At 37.9% G+C, this 21,842-nt stretch overlaps 1 protein-coding gene across 1 annotated transcript in view; it reads left to right on the top strand.

Annotated features, from left to right (window-relative positions):
- Positions 1 to 20,880, top strand: part of LOC139934578 (calbindin-32-like) — a 54,230-nt gene extending 33,350 nt beyond the window's left edge. The window contains exons 4-9 of the mRNA XM_071928858.1: positions 8,992 to 9,078; positions 10,041 to 10,097; positions 11,017 to 11,088; positions 12,194 to 12,249; positions 15,188 to 15,210; positions 18,232 to 20,880. Of these exons, the coding sequence (XP_071784959.1) occupies positions 8,992 to 9,078; positions 10,041 to 10,097; positions 11,017 to 11,088; positions 12,194 to 12,249; positions 15,188 to 15,209 (294 nt within the window). The 3' untranslated portion in view covers position 15,210; positions 18,232 to 20,880. The remainder of the gene's footprint in view (positions 1 to 8,991; positions 9,079 to 10,040; positions 10,098 to 11,016; positions 11,089 to 12,193; positions 12,250 to 15,187; positions 15,211 to 18,231) is intronic.
- The last annotated feature ends 962 nt before the right edge of the window (positions 20,881 to 21,842 follow it).

The raw sequence follows: 21,842 nt of genomic DNA, 5'->3' as shown, positions 1-21,842 counted from the left end.
CTAATTTAAATGTATATTTCGCATGGTTTAAATTAACACCTCTAAGGTGGAATAATAACTACATTACTATACAAAGTTGCAAACCTTAAAGTGTGCTGAGCGATTAGTTCAAACAGAGAGGTGACATTACTTTATTACAAATGCATGAAGAAAGCAAGGCTTTTTTTTCCGCCGGGTAAAATTTTCAGTGAAAAGATTAAAAATTAATAAGTTTAATGTTAAACTTTAAAACATTGCACTCTTCGTATAAAGATAGTCACCTTACTGACTTCAGTTAAAGTCCTATACTTAGAGCATAAATTGACATTTTTTGATATAATTAATTTTTTAACGTAGGAAGCCAGTCAGACCCGAGTCGCTTGAGCTGGTCGATTTCATTAGGCTCGCTTAAGTGACATGATGGTATAGACATTAAGAATCGTTCATTAAGATCGTGCAATGACGTCAGAGAATCTTGAAGTGTCCAAGGGACACGTCATTGTTTTTTTTTTTTTTTTTTTTTTTTTTTTTTTTTTTTCTACTTCTAGAAAGAGTAAGTTCATTCCAATCCAATAACTTTCAATAGACACATCAAGCAAAATAACATGTCTATATTTAGTTTTAAGTTTTTTGAGGGAAAACACAGACCGAAACTGTTTTTGCTTTCATAAACTTAACATACAAAAGCACTGCCTCGTTTAGTACAAGCCAAAGCCGGTATCCTCACTTTGTGATCCCTTACCAAACAGTAAAATGCCCCTGCTCATGAGACTCTATTCAGTCCTGTGTAAACAAATCAGATTGAAAACCACACAATAATTTAGTATGCGTTCTTTTTGATCCGTTTTATATTATTATTATTATTGTTTATTATTGTATCTTCCATAACAGTACAACACAAAATACAAGACAATATACCCCCAGTCGGGCAAGGGACAACAAAAGCAAATACATACTTATATCCGTATATATGTTGCCCTACATATATACCAATCATGATTAGGTAACAATGAAACAATATTATATATACCAACCATGATTAGGTAACAATGAAACAATATTATATATACCAACCATGATTAGGTAACAATGAAACAATATTCACACAAGGGAAATCTATACCAATAGAAAGGTTTGCGGTGCACCACTTAATGACTATCTCTTATGAGTTGGGGTGGTTCTGAAAAGAACCGTTGTTTTCAACTCTTTGAAATGTAATTTGTAACAATATTATTATAATTATTTTGTAGTGTGCGTCAATGTCTATCACGACATACCATTGGCAGTATTTGACTTGACATTGATGAGAGCTAGCTGTACACGATGACAATCAAAATGTATACAGTATTCATTAGTACTATTGTGTAAACAATGCATAATGCACTCGACATGCGGTCAAGGCTGGTATAAATGCATCTATTTTGCATATCTATATTACGGCAGTACCCTTCCAGGGATTGCTTTGGAAATATTTTCCAATCTCCATTTGTAACCCTGCTTGATTATGTTTTGAGGATCAAAACAAAGTCCATGAATTAAATTACTACTGGATATCGATATATTAAATTCATTTGTTGATCTGAATATGATCAAGGGCGTCGTGATTACAGGCATTATGTACCCAGATCCATTCACAATAAAATAATCACTAATAGAAAAGCTGAAAACATTTTAGTATCAACGACATTCTAGCTTTATATCCGCAGCAACCGATACATAATCATCCAACGGAAAATCAATTTTAAGCTGTTCTCTGAAGGGGGCCCGAACGAAACGTAATCACACAGCGATACACACACGCCAAGAGCGGCTTTAAAGGGAAGGTACACGTTTGGTAATTGTCAAAGACCAGTCTTCTTACTTGGTGTATCCCATCATATACCATAAAATAACCAGCCTGTGAAAATTTGGGCTCAACTGGTCATCGAAGTTACGAGAAAATTATGAAAGTAAAAAGACCCCGGTTGGACGAATTTGTGTGCTTTCAGATAGGAATAAAATACTTCTTGCTAGAAGTCTTTATTATTTTAGTGAGAAATTACCTCTTTCTCAAAAACTACGTTAGTTAATTCAGTGGGAGTCGTTCCCCACAATGTTGTATATTATATCAACAACTCTCCAATGCTCGTTAACGAGTCGGTTTTTAAGTTGATATTTGTTTTTGAGTAATTACCAAACGTGTACCTTCCCTTTAACCCTTTTAGAAAACAAGAAAGATAATGGAAAATAGTGATCGAGGACTACAAAAATAAAATATCCCCCAAGAAGCGAATTCTATTCCGAACACGATCTAAACGTGCATCCTCATACACTCAAGTGTGTTATTTCTGCTCTGTTTTGGATTTAAAGAAGACGGCACTGCCCAAATATTGTCTTAGCTTTTATAGGATACTTAGGGGCCTCTAAGCTGTCAGAGAATGTGTTCATAGCAACAGGAATTACATGCACTGCTGTGCGCTACACAGGTTCTGGGGGCATTTTTTTTTTTTAAACGCGGGGGATTGGCGAGCATTTTGCAAGATGTTTATGTCAGGTTGACAGGAAGATTAATTTGGGCGACATATACTAAACAAGTGCAACCCTGTGGACAATATTGAGTTGCTTAACTGAAACAAGGATCTCTGTAGGCATTTTTAAGTGAGAATTTTAAAAGCAGGGATTTGGTTCGTGAGCTTTTGGCAAGCTGCTCATTTCATGTTTACCAAATATTTTGGCGATCACTGGACAAGATAATGAATTGCACTAACTACATTGATGTGCTGAAATAACACAAGATAATAATAAGTTTTGTTTTTACTTTATTTTAGAATAGAGCCGATTTTTTTCATTTTTTTTTTTTCATTGGTAGAACACGATAAGGTACTCAGACATATAACTACAGCGAGTTAATACAAAGGTGTGATGTCTATGTCTGTCAAATGAACAAATACAATCAACAGACCCAATGCCCTGCTTTAAAATGTCACTCAACTGAAAACATGAATAAAACCGAAAAAAAAACCAAAAAAACAGTATTGCATTATTTCATTTCCAAAGGCATACCATTTACCTTTAAACAGTCAACATCCAAGCGTTATAGCCATTTACTAGATAGAGACACAATTTGTTTCCAAGGTAAATTACTCATTATCAAAAACAAAAATTAATGACCGCAGCCTTATCAAGTAACAACTCTATACAACTATTGTCTAATCACACCAAGGGGAAACTGTCTAAAGTACTAAAAACCCGTAATTGTTTGTTAGTATTGATTTCAATTCTGTACCTGCAGTTGATTTTTATGCGATATTATCATCAAAGCACTACTGACATTTCTCGCATAAGGAGGACATAGCATCCAAAGTATAAATAATTATTAAACTAGTGGCAAAGGCACGTCCCCACCTGCTGCAGGGACTGAATTCGTGTATGATACACCTGACCTATAGCTTGCCTTAAAAGTCATGGCAACTTTTCTACTTTGCCTACGAATAATCATCTTTCATTATTATCTCGCAAGTTCGATGACCGATTGAGCTCAAATTTTCACAGGTTTGTTATGTTATGCATTATGTTGAGATACACCAACTGTGAAGGCTAGTTTTTGACAATTACCTATAGTGTCCAGTGCCTTTAAGACAACGAAAGTGACGCATCCATTGATTGTTATGAAGACAAACAAACACCTCAGCCATCACGTCTAATAAGTCCGAAGTAAATCTCTCTTAATATTTTCGAAATTGTGTATTCATTTTAATTAACACATTTACACCCCCATAGAAGCAGTTCGCACGCTGCCATTAAAGCTGCAAACACCCATCGATTCGAATTAAACTTAATGCATGATTATGCATGATTAATCCTACGCACGGTATGCGAAGATTCGGTTTTGCAAATGAGGCGAACTTTTAAAGCGAAAAAAACAAAACAAAAAACACACACACAAAACAAACAGCTGCCGAGTAAAACTCACATGACGTCGGCCAGTTGGTTCTCCGGACCCCTCTATTCTCTTCACTCCGAACGCTGCCGTGGGTTCACGGCCAGGCCCTCTATAGGGACGGCTAGCCTGACAGCTGCCGTTCCCTCGCTATTCTTAACACCTCTGGTGGAACATGCCCCGTCTTCTGATAATGGTATTTGTCGTATTGACCCATTAATATATAATAATTATGGGATAATTTTGAAAATCCTGAGTGCACGAAATTATTTTGAAGATGAATTTATACAAATAAAGCATTTTTTTAATAGAAGAACATTCAATCTGTTATGTAGAACATCGCAACGTTGTTTAAAGTTAAAAGCTCGTAAGTGCACAATGTGTAAATACAGTTACATGAAGTGCTCATTGGTTAACATGTCTACCACACAAAACAATGGAAACCAAATTACACCTACGGAATTGGGTCAAACCCCATGTCCTTCCAGCTCTTGTCATATTCGATTTTGTAGGAATTTAAAGGATGTACGTCACGACTGGCCCCTCAAAATATAAATATCAATTGCCTAGAAATTGCTGACAACACAAAATCTGATACGGGGGAAAAATGCCATTCCTCTGAACGTAATCAATACTAATGCTAGACCATCACCATTCACAAACTCAACCCTACCACACATTGCGGTCTGTATACATTTTGGAAATGATGAAGGCTTCTGTTTGCGAGAGAAAGGTACCCAATGCCAAGACAAAATATTCGAACTGTCTCTAGCTACCGGGCAACCTCGGTAGTCCAGTTGGTAAGACACTGCTCTAGAATTGCAAGGCTCGTGGGTTCGAATCCCACCCGAGTAAAATGCCTGTGATTTTTGTCACAAGACTCGGGGAAGTACTGAGTATACAGTGCTACACACATCGGTGTATATGGATAAAAACCAAAAATTAGTATTCTTTATCCCCGATGCAAATTTAACATCTATTAAATCGTTTGCAGTACCCGCTGCTAAACATAGGATTCGAACTGCCTCTAGCTACCGGGCAACCTCGGTAGTCCAGTTGGTAACACACTACTCTAGAATTGCAAGGCTCGTGGGTTCGAATTCCACCCGAGTAACTTGCTGTGATACTTTTTTTTTTCACAGGACTCGGGAAAGTACTGAGTATACAGTGCAGCAAGCTATAGGAGAATTATTGTGTTATTTTTTTTTTTTTTTTTTTTTTACTGAGATGATGGAAATTATACCAACCTCCCAAAACTAAGGATGTATTGTCAATTTCTTTGAGCCTTAACTTCTCTTTGTGTAAATATATCTCCAAACGAAATCCAGCAACCCCATCCAGCAGTGATTTTGTATTCCTACAAGAATGCGGTCACGGTTTTAATTAAAGAGAAGGGTGCGGTGGCAACTCATTAGAATGTATTCAATCTTTCAAGTCAGGTAGGCGACGAAGGCACATCATTAAATCAGCGGCGCCTCTAATAAGGTTAAAGGCAGTGGACACTATTGGTAATTGTCAAAGACTAGCCTCCACAGTTCGTGTATCTCAATATTATGCATACAAAAACAAACCTGTGAACATTTGAGCTCAATCCGTCATCGAACTTGCGAGATAATAATGAAAGAAAAAACACCCTTGTCACACGAAGTTGTGTGCGTTTAGATGGTTGATTTCGAGACCTTTAGTTTTAAATCTGAGGTTTCGAAATCAAATTCGTGGAAAATTACTTCTTTCTCCAAAACTATGGCACTTCAGAGGGAGCCGTTTCTCACAATGTTTTATACCATCAACCTCTCCACATTACTCGTCACCCAAAAAGGTTTTATGGTAATTATTATGTTGAGTAATTACCAATAGTGTCCACTGCCTTTAAAGGTTATACACATCAACAGTGTGCAGTTTTCATATAGGCCCTATGTGAGTTTAGTGACACTATAGTATCGGCTCCCTTGTGACGTCAGCATACGGCCCATCAGTTGATTGAAATTAATGTTGATAAGTTACTGTAAGTGAATCGGAAAACACAATTCAGCAAAAATGCATATTCAGCAATATGTTTATGTCACCTAAAGAAGACCACTATGGACAAACTGCGTTTGGTTTATGAATCAAAGAGAGTACATTAAAGGTTTGTTTGAAGGAGAAAAAGCAAAGGAGATATAGAAAACGAACAGTTAGTCTAGACAAATTGAGAACATAATGAACCGTTCTAATTATGATTTGTGTGTGTTTATTATTGTATGTCATTGTTTTTTGAAGAGGCTGTGTCCAAATATTATTTAAGGCGCACATTTTCATAACGTTTTTTTAACTTAGCTGATAGGCGTTCTAGTAGTTGGCTGCGGATTTGGGTTTGTCAGTTCCATACACACATCAATATGAAAAGCTGTGAAAAGAAAAAAAGCCCACCCCCACCCCCACACACACACCTCCGCAAACGCCATCGAACGTTTCAGGAATATATTTACAAAACAGGGCCGATTTCACAAAGAGCCAAAATTGATCTTAACTGCAAATCAATCGTAGTGTGATGTCACAATACAAAGCACTATGGTAGTACTGAAAATGTGTCTTTTGATGAATTGTATTGCTTTGTGAAATCGGCCCCAGCCGTCGATTTCACAAAGAGTTAGGACTCGTCTTAGCTCGAGTTAGGACGAGTAACTCTTCCTAATTTAGTATTAATTTTAAGGTCTGCATGCTACAAGTGCAGGGTTGGGACTCGTCCTAAGATTAGTCTTAAGTTAGGAAGGGTTTTGTGAAATCGACGGCCCACAATTGATCCAAATGTGGCATCGTTGGACGTTTTTTGGGGGAACGGGAAGGGTATCAGCTTAGATAATAATTATGCACAGTTTTAACTTGAGGTTAGAGTCTTATTATTAAACCCATCCCAACTGTCATATATACATAGCAAGTGCGTATATATACGAACTTGCTATGTATCGCAACAGGAGTGCATCACAGAGCAGGAAGCCTCTCTTTAAAGATGGGCGCCATTCAATATGACATCTGCCGTAAGGGTCACCCAGGGGTTATGCCCAGCTCAGCGAATCGAGGGACTTAATACACGAGAACTAATCAAATTGGATTTTATAAATCCTTCCTATCCGATTGGAAGGATCTAGTGACGTCGTTCAAGCCAAGCATGATAATCCGGTGTTATCCTTGGGGAGGGAAAAGGGGGACGACAGAGCAAGGGGACGGGCTGGGTATATAGGGTGGATGGGGAATTGTTTTAATAATTATAAATAGATTGACACTTTCAAAATATTTGTTTTGGCAGCTGTGGTTTATTAACTAGAATGCCAGCAGAATGTTACACATTGATGACCGGTGCCCCACTATTAACTTTGGTTTTTAATTTTTTTTTCTTCTTCAATTTTGGTGATTTTTTTTTACAAAGCAAAACAAAAATCAAAGTTTTTGTCTTATCAGCTTTTGGAATGATGCCCCGATACCGATACCTTACATCAAAATTATCATGTACAAACTATAATAAGGTGGAAAGAAGTGTATAAATTGAGTTACCTCATTGGCAATTGATTTTTTTTCTTTAGGATTCATACCGGAGGGGAGGTTCAGGTTAAAGGCAGTGGACACTATTGGTAATTACTCAAAATGATTATTAGCATAAAACCTTACTTGGTAATGAGTATTGGGGAGAGGTTATTAGTATAAAACATTGTGAGAAACGGCTCTCTCTGAAGTGACGTAGTTTTCGAGAAAGAAGTAATTTTCCACGAATTTGATTTCGAGACAATAGATTTATAATTTGAGGTCTCGAAATCAACCAACTTAGAAAGCACACAACTTCGTGTGGCAAGGGTGTTTTTTCTACATTATTATCTCGCAACTTCGATGACCAGTTGAGCTCAGTTTTTCACATGTTTGTTATTTTCTGCATACAAATGTTGAGATACACCAAGTGAGAAGACTGGTCTTTGACAATTACCAGTAGTGTCAAGTGTCCTTAATAATAGTCGAGTCGAAGAGGTTTGGCAGGAAATTGTGGTCATCTTAAGCCCAAGGCTCTGGTCATCTGCAAACCGAATCTTGCGATTACTATTCAGCACTCACGAATAACTAGCCCATTCTTGACAGAATCCGGAAGACAACAACGGCCACCAGTCCAGCCTCATCACACTGTCCTGATGAAGAAAATACATGCTACATCTAATTAACAATCAGTTATCTCCACCCGTTGAGTAGTCTCTCCCCTCCAGCCAAACGTATTAAAACATGAGTCCATGGGCGCAGAAAGTGTTAGATATACAATATGCAAGCTAAGTTATGAGCCGGGATCCTCTGCCGATCTTCCTCGTCCCGCGGTATGATGTAATTTCCCACCCCCGAAAATCTGCCTCTCGCGTTCATCAGTTGATTTAATCTTCGATCATTAACATTCAAGGGAATTTAAGTGAATGTTGAAAATATTGCAATTGTAATCAAAGTGTGTCTTTCTGGGAATTTTACAGAGGTACTGAACTGATTTTTGTTCTTTCGTTGATAAAGTTTACACATGATTGTTTTGTTATAGTTTATCTGTTAATGTTGGTTATTGTAAACACTTTGAATGCGATTGTTTGTTTGTTTTTAGCACTTTGATGGATTTGTGCGCTCTATAAAATTTCAATTTATATTATTAAGATTTTTATTAAGTGACGTGGTGTTACCTTTAACCATGCAAATTACACAAGGCTGCTGATACATTTAATGGTACTTGTCAAAAACAAGTCTTCTCACTTCGTGTATCTCAACATGTGCAAAAAATAACATACCTGTGAAAAATTGAGTTCATGAAGTTTGTGAGATAATAATGAAAGAAAACACCCTTTTCACACGAAGTTGTGTGCTTTCTGATGGCTGATTTCGAGACCTAAAATTCTAAATCTGAGGTCTCGAAATCAAATTTGAAAACTATTTCACACCGAAGGGAGCCGTTTCTCACAATGTGCCATCAACCTCTCCCCATAACTCGTTACCAAGTGCGGTTTTATGCCGATAATTATTTTTAGTAATTACCAATAGTGTCCACTGCCTTTAGTAATTTCTTAATACTTGAGTTATGTTTTTCTTTGTCGTTTCTGCAGTTGGCTGAAATCCTAAAACCAGAAGAGAACTTTATGCTGATCCTGAAGACCCAGGATGCCCAACTGTCAAGAGCAGATTTCGACAAGGTTAGTGGTGCACAAATGAATACTTGAAATATTCCCAATATTATTTACCAGCAATAGTGGACAAAATCATTGATTTGTTAGTTGATAATGATGTCACACACCCCTGCATTGCGGCTAGCTATGTGATCTTGAATTGTGCTTTGTGATACCGGAGTGCGGTACTTGGCGTACAGTCAGACGATGTCATTGTATTTATTTTATTTATTTATTTCATCTTTACCCTGGGGAAACCTCTCAGTGAAACACTGTTTTTCAGAGGTGCGCAGCAACTACGTACACATTAAAATTAACAAATTGTTTTAATATTACTTAATATTAAAAATAGAAAAACAGCCACATTTAAATAAAGACTATGGATAATTATACCACAACACTCAACAGCACATTTTTTTTTTCAAAGTACAATATTATAAACAATGATTAAAATTCTGGTCCTGCCAGGAAAAAACCCACAAGCCCCAGTATGGTCATCATGAAATGCATTAATCCCCCAATTATTTTATCTATGTTTCCATATTTTGTTAGCCTTAATAAAACGATGTGCTCGAATCGTAGACTGGTTTCCACCACAACCACCCCTCCCCCATTTTGAATCTCCATTGTGTTATGTGAATCTCTGAAACTCTTATAGAGGATTTTAGGATGGGAAACTAGTGTGCTAACGTATGAAAGCATAATATGGGGGAGTGGGGGGGGGGGGGAGACACATCAAGGACTAATTTTGTTGTGTCTGTTTTTCTTTGTTTTGTTTTGTTTTTGTTTGTTGTTGGTTTTTCTGCGCCTTGAACACCCAGCAGGGTGGACACGTGCGCATAACAAGTCTTATTATTATTATTATGCATGAAGAATGCATTCCTCCACCATAACCATACCTGACTAACCACCGACATCTACCTGTTATTTATTTATTGTCTATTTTTGTATGAACTATGCTAACTTTCTTCCTTTCGAATTACGTTCAGATCTGGCAGACGTACGACAACGACCAAAACGGCTACATTGACACGGCCGAACTCAAGGTAAACACACATGTGTGCCATTAACATTTTGCTCAATTCGCATAAACTCATGCTCTTTTATTCATCAATGAATAGCGATAAAGCCAGTGATTTGAAATGAATGTCTGGGTTTTTTTTGTGTATAGGATAGTATTAAGCATTGATTTCTCTTGTCTGTGGGTAAAGTACATGACTATCACTTTACAATGCACCGAGCCAACTGAAGGTTTCCTGCTGCACACAAATGTTTTCTCCGTCAAACAATACTGTGTACCACTGTCTTTTTGTTTCACTTGAAGAGAACTTTCAATTGCAACGTCACTGCACGAGTTTTCGCCAACCTAGGTTTGGGAAACTATGGAGAGCCATTAATGCAAAGCAAAAACAAAATAGCTCACGTTTGTAACAATGTAACATAAATGCTCAACCAGATGGTTCAATTTAATGGAAACAGTTGAACTGAAAGTTTGCAGACAAAAATCCAACGAAATTGACATTTGTTAAAGGCAGTGGACACTATTGGTAATTACTCAAAATAACTATAAGCATTAAACCTTATTGGTAACGAGTAATGGGGAGAGGTTAATAGTATAACACATTGTGAGAAATATCTCCCTGTGAAGTGACGTAGTTTTTGAGAAAGAAGTACTTTTCCACGAATTTGATTTCGAGACCTCAGAATAAGAATGTGTGACAAGGGTGTTTTGTTTTTCCTTTTCATTATGTCTCGCAACTTCGACGACCAATTGAGCTAAAATGTTCACAGGTTTGTAATGAAATATGCTATGTTGAGATACACAAAGTGAGAAGACTGATCTCTGACAACTACTAATAGTGCCCAGTGTCTTAAACACCATGTTGGTGGCGTTTGTTCTATCGATGTTGATGGGAATGAACTTCGCTCATAAACATTTTGATGATGTTTCTTGTTTGTTCTCAGAGTTTTCTAAAAGAGGTCCTGAAAGAAAAGAAACTCAACGACGCCACATTGGAAAAATACACTGCAGCTCTTGTAAGTAGTAGAAGCGAGACCCATAAATCCACCACTGTAGTGTTCTTCCTCTGCAGATAGACGTTTTAACTCTAATAGTTGTTTGGTCAACTTAACCAGAGTGACTCTGCCCTTGGGTGTGATGAATTTCTCTCTCCCGCCCCAAAATGGAGCCCTGTGGGCGGTGTTATTTTTTTAAGATGCTACACATTTACCCATAACTGTCTGTTTGACATCCCGGAGGCCAGGGAAACGTAGCTAACATAACGGTGCAGCTAAACTCTGATTGCATTTATTGTCCCCTAAATAGATTTTAGATTGAAATGCAGCCCTGGCTATTATTAGACTTTAGGGACAACGTGAGATATAAAAAATGTCCCTGGCGTATCACTGTGTTTTAGACTGACCTGTGAGTACGCATTATATATCATCTGCATCATAAAATTATCAGTGTTATCATCTAGTCAGGGTAGTTTTGATATAATTCTACGATTAATCTATCTACTTATCGTTCTGTTCTGAAACTACACTTCTTGGAGAGCTGAAACTTCTTCTTTGAATTAAGAACTGCATAAGATTATTGAATTATCAACCATTAATTGATATTTATCGACTTTTTATAACTCCGTTTCCTAACATATTAATTGCTCTTAAATGTTTTATTTTGCATGTTTTGTATATTTTTAAAACCCAATACCTTTGTATTGTGCATTCATCCTGTTTGTTTTCACATGGGGGCTTTGCTTATTGCTTCTGTACCAGTGTGTCCCTTAATAGCTAGCTGATTCAAACAGCCTCCCCTATTCATTATAATGGTACTTTGTTTCATTATCATCAGTATCTGTCGAGTATAATCGTTGCTTGGAATGTTCCACTGTTTACTTTTTTTTGTCAGATTTTTATGTCAGTTGTTTTTGTGAGAGCGGAAAACGTTACATGCAACCGAATACGGGTGTTTTTATTGCCACCAACTAAAATGTTTAACCAAATGCATTGCTTTCAAATGTGATTATAAAAAACGTCCCCCTCCCTTTGTTTTTTACTCAATCAACCATAACTTGAGAACATTAGTTATTTAACAAACTGAGAGCCTAACTAATTTTCTGATTGTTTGTATGTTTTGTAGCTAAAAATGCTGGATTCAAATGACGATAAAAAGCTGGAACGAGAAGAAATGAAAAAGTAAGTAAGATATTCTAAGGAATTTAGCCATAATGTAAAATGATTTGGACAAAATAAAATAACGAAACAATGCTGTTTGCTCAGAGATGTTCAACAGAAATTCCGAGTATTAAATTTATTGGAGGCTGTGTAAAATGTATCGGGTTCAAAGGAACACGTTGCATTGGATCGGACGAGTTGGTCGATAAAAAGCGCTGAAACCGTTTGTTACGAAATGCATATGGTTAGCAAGATGTTTTAAAGGTAGAATATAATTGATCCACACAAGTATCACTCGAGAACGTCAAGAACAAATATGGTCGGCCATTTATGGGAGTCAACAATTTGACTCCCATAAATGGCCGACCGTGTTAGTCGACGAGGTAAAAGGAAAACCACGCAATTTTGAGAGGCAAATTCGTGTGGATCATTGTATTCTACTTTCAAAACATCTTTCCAACCATGTGCATTATTATAAAAAAAACGGTTACAAACGCTTTTTATAGACCAACTCGCCCAATCCAATGCAACGTGTTCCTTTAAGTTGATAAAATGCCATTGCTGGTGCATAGCTGTCTTAATCACACCATTTCGTTGTCGAATCGAAGGACTAGACACCTTTTTACTTGGTGTGTCCCAACATATAATCCAAACAGTAATACAACTGTGACAACTTGGACTTAATTATCATAGTTGCAAAATAAAAATGAATGAAAAATACAGGTGCACAAAGTGTGTGTCTCCATAGTGCCTTAAAAAGGTCTTCGGCCCACACTCAGATTTAAATAGCTGAGTGAAAAAAAACAAAAAAACATTTCTTTCTCAACAACTACGTGACTTCAGAGGAAGTCGTTTTTCACAATATTTTGTGATATCAACAGCTCTCCATTGTTGTTTTACCAAGTAGGTTTTTATGCTAATAATTATTTTGATCAATTACCAATAGTGTCCAGTTCATTTAAGGTTCCAATTGCACTTACTGATGCGTATCAACTATTTTGCTGTTTTAATCACTGCAAAAATTCAGTTTCGAATCGTGAATTGAAAGCAAACTAGACACGTGTCATAAAAAATGTACTGGAACGTGCAACTATAAATCATCTAATAAAGGAACAAAGCACAAGTTAAAGACTAGAGACTTGGGGAATCTGATACAACATGACATGCAATGTGTCATGGCGTTAAGTCAAAGCCGTGATGTTACACCTATAGTCCTTGAATTGCATCTCATATTATTCATAATGAATTATTCAAACCTTCGGTCATATTCAATCAAACATCTTAAAGGCACTGCCGTGGATTTCACAAAGAGTTAGGACTCGTCTTATCTCGAATTAGGACGAGTAACTCGTCCTAACTTAGGATTAATCTTAAGGTATGCATGCTACATTGCAGGGTCCTAAGTCCTAAGATTAGTCTTAAGTTAGGAAGAGTTTTGTGAAATCGACGGCTGGACACTCTATATCATGGTGCGGTCATCTTGATTTTCCCCCATTCATTCAATGTAACCAAACCGAGGCTGGGTGGGGAAATAGTATTTGTTTTTTGTTTTTTAACGAGTGTACAACATTCAATCACTGTATTAGATAGGGAACTAGACCAAAAATGGTGGCAGCATGGTAAATGGATGTTGGTGGTTACCCAAAATAATTGTTAGCATTAAAACTTGCTCGGTGACGAGCAATGGAGAGCTTTTGAGGGTGTAACACATTGTGAAAAACGGCTCTTTCTTAAGTAACGTAGTTTTTGTGCAAGTAATTTGTCACTCAAATATTTGAATTGAATTCGAACCCTCAGCTGAGGTATCGAATCCAAGCATCTAAAAAGCACACACTGCTTGTGCGACATGGATGTTTTTTTTTTCCGTTATTCTCTCGCAACTTCGACGACCAATTGAGTTCAAATGTTCACAGGTTTGTTATTTTATGCATTATGTTGAGATACACCAAGTGAGAAGACTGGTCTTTGACAATTGCCACACATTTTCAGTGCATTTAGGCAGTGTCAAGAGAAGTAAAATCAAATTTAAAGAGTAACACAACTAGCGTGATTGACCCGGATTGGCCCGGATTCCTTGACCCGGATTCCAGGTACGGACGTCTGACCCATTTGTGGGTCTTGCTGACCAGGGAAGGGTTAACCAGAGTCCACGACCAATTGAGTTCAAATTTTCACAGGTCTGTTATTTTATGCATTATGTTGAGATACACCAAGTGAGAAGACTGGTCTTTGACAATTGGCAAACATTTTCAGTGCATTTAGGCAGTGTCAAGAGAAGTAAAATCAAACTTAAAGAGTAACACAACTAGCGTGATTGACCCGGATTGGCCCGGATTCCTGGACCCGGATTCCAGGTACGGACGTCTGACCCATTTGTGGGTCTTGCTGACCAGGGAAGGGTTAACCAGAGTCCATGACTTCAACACAGTGTGACTTCAACTGGAACTGTTTTCCATTCTACCCCATTTCTGTGTATTTCTGACACAGATTCCGGGTCAAACTGACCGATAATTTAGTCAAGCACCCCGGAACAATTCTGACCCGGATTAATAATGAGCCGGAAAATCTCAGACCCAGAAGCTTATAGATTATATCTGAAAAGTTTTCAGGAAATGAATTAGTAACAACTACCCTTTAATACTGTGACAAGATGACGATGTGACGATCCAGCTCCCTCAGGCGAGAACATAAATAATAAATAATATTCTTGACCGAATGCGAAGATTATTTTCTTGGCATAATCACATCATACATACATGCACACGACTGTGCTTGTTTAAAGGCAGTGGTCACTATTGGTTATTGTCAAAGACTAGCCTTCACAGTTGGTGTAGCTCAACATATGCATAAAATATCAAACATGTGAAAATTTGAGCTCAATCGGTCATCAAAGTTGCGAGATAACAATGAAATGTATGTTGGTCTAAAAATACAATTTTCCTCTTATTGTTTTCTGCAGGTTTTTCTCAATTAAAGAATAAGGTAAGACTTTGTAATCATATAATTCTGCTAAATTTAGGCTTCTTAGCCGGTACATCAAGTATCCTGATAAAATGACCATTGTACAGAGCATTGTATGTAGACTGCACCGTTCTTATTACCTTTTGATATGGATAGTTATTTGTACAGATCATGTACATTATTGGCAGATTGTCTTAGTTTTTCATTTATTTATTGATTTATGTTTATTTATTTGTTCACTTTACTTTAATGTTATTATCATTTTTTATTTTTTTTTTTGGGGGGGAGGCAATTCTGAAGCAAAGTGTCAAATGTTGAGCAGCTTGGTATCTTGCCTGCGAGGGATCGCCTTGCTTAAGCAAATTAATTTCTCATCAACCCTCCGCTGAGCAAAAAATGAGCCGGACACACGAATGGTACATGTGACATGGCTCTTTGGCCTGTATGGTATTCATTTTGTTGTGCTTAGCATCTTTGTTGCGCTGAAGCAGCTCTGTGAAATCGGGAATTGGAATGTACAAGATCTGGGCCCAATTTCATGGCCTTGCTTGTTAGCACAGAATCGGCGCGTACGGAAGCAGGAAATTATGTGCTTACGGCAAGCGTATTTAACGGGTTAGCGGCAAATTTTGGATTCTGCGCGTGCCTACTCAACGTTACTGTATAGGCATTCTACGCGTACAAGGCTACCGCAGAAATTCGGCGCTTGCACGTAAGCGGGGAATCGTGATCGTAAGCGGCGATGAGCAAAGCCATGAAATTGGGCCCAGTCTATTTTGAAAGCGCAGGTTTAGGTACCTTAGACCCCAATAATACTATCCATTGAAATTCAACAGCATTATGTTCTTTACATAAAACACTAACATGCCTCATCAAATGAGGTGTGTCATGCTGTATACAGTAACTGATTACTTGTAAAACCACCTCAATAAATTGAGCTAGAACAACGTAATTCATCCACTGATTGACACTTTTTCTCTTCAACTCAATCACATTCTGTAAATCAGTTTTGCCATTTTTGCAATTGCAATTAAGTCAGAACTTTATTAAAATGTTAAATTGGAATTAAGATGAGGCTGTTATTTCTGACCCCCCCCCCCCCCCCCCCCAATAATAAAAAACAACATCATCATCTTGATTCATTTTGCAAAAAAAAAAATCCGGTGTGTCATGTCATATAAGAAAAAAAGGAAGAAAAAAAAAAAAAAAGCGAAACAAGAAATTGTAAACAACGCTTTTCCTACCCGTCATCGTCCGTGGCCGATGTCGCGTGTAATTATGTCCTCTATGCAATACTATCCGGATGACATTATTGCTTATGCAATACTGTCCGGCGGACAGTATTGCATATGCAATCGTGTCCGCCCGGACGCTGCTGCGTGATGCAATTGTGTTCGCTTGGACACGTTTGCATATGCAGTTGTGTCCGCTTCTGTAAATTAAATTCCCTTGGTCGACGGAACACGCTCGCCAGTTTTGTTACAAGCAAAGTGAATGTCATTAATGGCATTATGTTCGGCCGTTGGGTATTCGCTGCAATCATACAATACGTGAATATTCATGCTGCATATACGTAGGTTCGCAGCATAACGCGCGCACATACGTGTACATTGATGTACAGTCATTTACATGTCCGCCGGATGGTTTATGCATAGCCCCGGACGCAATTGCATATGCAAAAGTGTCCGGAGTGGGCAGTACTGCGAACACAATTAAATCTGACACCGGCCACAATAAATGATTTCACACAGTAACCTTTGCCGTCAGCTTGTGGATATGGTCACTTGGGGCTGACCCGAGGTGCAACTGACGTCACGACGAAAAGGCTCACGTGATGATGGGTCTGTTTTTTTTCCAGGTGGAGCGTGGGTAATCATCTGCACACGTTCGTACTGGAAAACAAAATAGGCGACTTTTCCAGGACGAACGTGGGGTGATTATGTGCCCACGTTCGTCCTGGAAAAAATAAAATACGCCACATCGGGGTCGACCCAGGGAAGCTAATCGATTGCACCCTATATTACAAGTGTAGTCATGAAACCTGATTGCGAGTAGGCCTTTGTGTTATTTGACGCTGGTCCGCGACGGTGACTTACTATAAATAGATTCGTGTAGGCTACCCCATTCGATCCCCGTTCTTTTTGTGTTGCTGACTTCATTCCGTGATTATGCTGTTCCCTTTTCAAAATGTAATTGCCACGACACACCCTTGTAGTGATGCATCAACCGAATTTTTAGAATAAGTTATGCTGAGGCCTTATATAAGGCACATATGCCGAATATCGACTGTGCAATGTATAATGTCTGCATAGACTTTGACACTATCAAGATTCAGTGCTAATGTATACATCAAACATCATAATGTGAATACTGCAACCATAAGAGATCCTAATCTGCTTAGCAAAATAAAATTGAATGAGTTTAGCTGATATACAAAATAAGTCATAGTTTAACTATGGTCCCCTACTAGCATTAAAACTTCATTTTATGCAATACTGTTTTTGCTGCAGGCGTGTAGCTGTATGAAATTAATGTCTGGAAATTTGAGAGGCCGAGTCGAATAATATAATACAAACAAAATTATATTTATATTAATTGCATGTACAAATTAAAGGCAGTTGAAACTGTTGGTAGTTACTCAAAACAATTATTAGCATAATTAGATGTCGAGGTATCGAAATCAAGCATCTGAAAGCACACAACTTCGTGTGACAGGAGTGTTTTTTCTTTCAATATTATCTCGCAACTTCGACGACCAATTTAGCTCAAATGTTCACAGATTGTTATTTGTTTTGTATATGTTGAGATTACCATTTGATGTACGGTGTCTTTAAGAGATGTTGTAGAATTGTCTCCTTAAAAATGGCCAGTCATTGTTATCGATGTTCAAGTACATAGTTGTAATAGTTGTACAGGCCTCCATAGAACATTTTGTTTCCTGTAATTTCTGCCATGGAACAATATATATATATCAGGGGGGAAAATTGCATTTCTCACGGAAAGCTCACTCTGTGTCTCTCGTTTTGAACTTTGTCTTTGCAGATCTATGGAAATGTACAGGCGAGCTTCACGAGCATCTATTTACTCTTCTCTTATGCATCTTTCAAGCCTTATAACATACTATAGAGATACACATCCCTTCGCCATGAGTTTGTGGCTTCGTTGGTGTACTGTATAACATCGGTGGTGGATGCCGCTTTGAAGTCACTTTGAAGTCAACTATATATTCCCTTGTAATCAAATCAGTAAAAGCAAAAACACAATTCCACTAAAGTTTCACCACGAGACAAACTTCCATTCGAGTTTGGTTAAAGATTTAAGATAATGGGTTTCTAAGAATTGTATTCAAAACAATGTACACAGTCAAAGTGAGCAATTACCACTGACTGTTTTAAAAGTTGAATGACTTGTATTTACAATTTGAGGCTTTATTTATATGGATATATTATTTTGGGTTAAGAAACAAAATCAAATGATGGGCAGGAGTATTGACGCTTCGCATAATATAATATAACTTGACTTATTGTGTCAATTACAATAACGAGGAATATCAGTACAATTTCATCTACTAACACGGGTATGTTACATTTGATGAAAGGTAAGGTTTATCGTCTGCATTTACAACCATTGCAAAGGTAGGCTTACTCTCAAGAGCTATGCATTTATTAAAATATAGATCGTCGTGAATTGAGCCAATCATTTACATTCCTATTTGTAATTCTCTCTCTTTCTCAGATCTGCCAGTCATTCTAACAATCCCTCATTTAGATAGTTTTTAAGATTGCTGTAGCCAGTTTAGGTTTGCCATGCAATAATTCAAACGATTATAGGGCAACTCTGTGTAAACATTTTGCGTGGTTAACAATATTGTGTATCGCCAAGAGGTTGTGTCAATGCAGAACGGTTAGTTTCAAGACAGTGAAGTAGCAGAGGCTGGTGAATATTTTGAGTTTGTTGACAATCAAAACGAACCAATAACAGACAGCACTGCTTCGGTTACCCAACCCTCTACTCCTCTGCTTTGGGTAGTTGGTATAGTAATAAAACGCGATATCTGTATGTAACACAACAACGATGTACCATTTCCCCCACAATACACTGCAATAAATGGCCGGAGCGTGTCAAGCTATTGGTGGCGCACTATACTTTGAAATCGCAAATACCCATTGCGCAAGCTCTAACTGTTGAATCAGGTGCATACTGGTCTAGCTAGCGATCAATGTTGATCGCTAGCTAGACCAGCGTTCACCTCATTCCACGCATAATGCGAGCGTACCAGGTATTATTGAGACAAGGTCTAGTAGCATTTGACCTAGGCTTTTAGTTGCTTAGCTTTACAAATCGTCATTGGTTAAAGATTTACAGCATTTCGGTCAAATAGTTTCCACTGGGTCTATTATATAATGTCACTTTTGATCAATGACTAGTTTGGATGAATATTAATGACTACGCTTTGGGAACTAACAGGTGGGTCAGATTGATGTGTGCAGTTTACTTTATGTAATGCGAATTGGTGGAACTATAAACTGTTTGACCATTACTATAAAGAACATTTATATAAACTTAACACAAGGTAATGTCTATAACCACTATGACGATTTCACTATATTTTTCCTAGATACAAATAAACCTGCCTTTTTCAAAACATTGTCAACTAGGACTAGTGCTACTTTATAGTCACGAGCTGCTTAAAGCTTTAACTTTACAACGATACTTCAACTACCTTAACAGGCTACATAGAAAACTACACGTCTTTTTTATTCGTTAGATGTTTAAACAAACCTTTTGAAACTTTTGAAATGTTAACATGGTAGCCTAACTGAAATTAAATTGTATTATATTCTGTCGTATAAAGTGTTCAGTGGTGGGTATTTTAAATAAAATGGCAATGGAATGTGAAGATCCAGACAGTAACGGGGCTACCAGTTCGCATATGCATTGCGCTAATACCTGAGCCTCATAAGAGCTGAAAACTTGGCGAGGTACCAATAACTGTTCTGGTTTGTGGGAGTTGAATGTCTGCCTAGTGTGCGTTCGATTAGCTTCCATGGGTCGACCCCGGTACGTTCAAATAGTTTTGACGTAATTCCATGGGCTCACCCACAAGTGCCATGCGTGTGGAGTGGGTCACTTGTGGGCTGGCCCGAGGTGCATTACGTCATCATACAGGATTGAGCTCTTGTCAGGGGCTCGAGTGAGCAACGCTAAATCGAACGCACCCTAAATCCGCAACCATTACACTGATCTTTGTGTTTTGGGTCATTTTGTGTTGTGTTAATATTATTGTTTAAATCATTCGTAGTCCATGATAGGTTTCATAAAAGGGTGATTTAGTGAAAATTTGAAACCGTAGCTTAGTTTGGAAAACAGTTGAGTTCAACACACTATTGTAGTTCAAGCACTCTTTATTGAAGTTTTGCTATCGTAATTTAACCACTGAACCATTCTACAATGAAAAGTGCACGGTGGAAACACCGTGCATGTTTAACAAATCACGCTGTACTCCCAACGGAACCTTATTACACTTGAATAGTGTATACTGAAATCCAGATCCCATTACACACTTGTAAACAGCATGGTGAAACTATGTGCAAAATATTTGATGGTTTGTGTTGCTCATGTGCTAACGATAGTACGCTGGACAAAAAAAAAGTGTTTCACTTGCTCTAAAACCCAAGCTTTAAGGCTAAACTATTCTAACTAATTCAAACTCAATTAATCAAAAAGCACAAGCACAAATAATAATGACTATACCTAATTATATCAATGCTGATACGGTCATAATAATAACATAAACGAATAATCACTTAAAGGAAACTATTTGGGACGGTTAGAGCGCGGTCAGTGCATGTTCATTTTTGGGTTCGTTTCGGCGTCAGATTTGTTCTTCCACGGAAAGAAAAATCGTCCCTGGTATCCCGCCCCTGGTATCCCGCCCGGGTATCCCACCAGTACCTTGAAACCAGGTGAGCACCTTGGTGCGGTGATCCAGCTTAATAATAATAATAATAATAATAATAATAATAATAATAATAATAATAATAAATGTGGCTTCTTATAAAGCGCACATGTCCGTCACTCAGTGCACTTCTGGTGCTGTTACAAACGGTATTTCCTGCCAGATGTGAGACTACTTTCTGTATTATGAGACCTTATTCTGATAGCACCATGTAATGCTTTATTAGGTGATGTGGAGCAATTTGCTGTCGATTGGCCCAGGAACACCGGGGCGAACCCCTTCTTTTTCCGATAAGTGCACTGGGTTCTTTTACATGCGTTACATAACACATGGGACCAACGGCTTAACGTCCCATCCGAAGGACGAAGCAATGGTTCAATAAGGGTCTTGCTTAAGGAGACAAGTGTCACGGCTGGGGATTCGAACCATCACTCTGCTGATCAGAAACACCAGAGTTTGGATTCAATGCTTTTAACTGCTCGGCCACGACAACTTCAAACTGTCTCTTTGGTGACATCGGTGCCGAGTCCACAGCAATTACCGCGTCCACACTTGATCTTGCTAGGGGTGTGGGGAGGGGGTTCTTATCGTGGAAGAAAACAAATCATATGCATTCCAGCTTGGAGTTTTAAACTAATATCTCTGTTTACATACATTGGTCAGTGTTCATTTGTGATTATTTAGAGACAGTGGA

This window comes from Asterias amurensis, chromosome 3, assembly GCF_032118995.1.
Source record: "Asterias amurensis chromosome 3, ASM3211899v1".
NCBI classification, from domain to species: Eukaryota; Metazoa; Echinodermata; class Asteroidea; order Forcipulatida; family Asteriidae; genus Asterias; species Asterias amurensis.
This window is presented reverse-complemented; position numbering and strand designations above follow the sequence as displayed.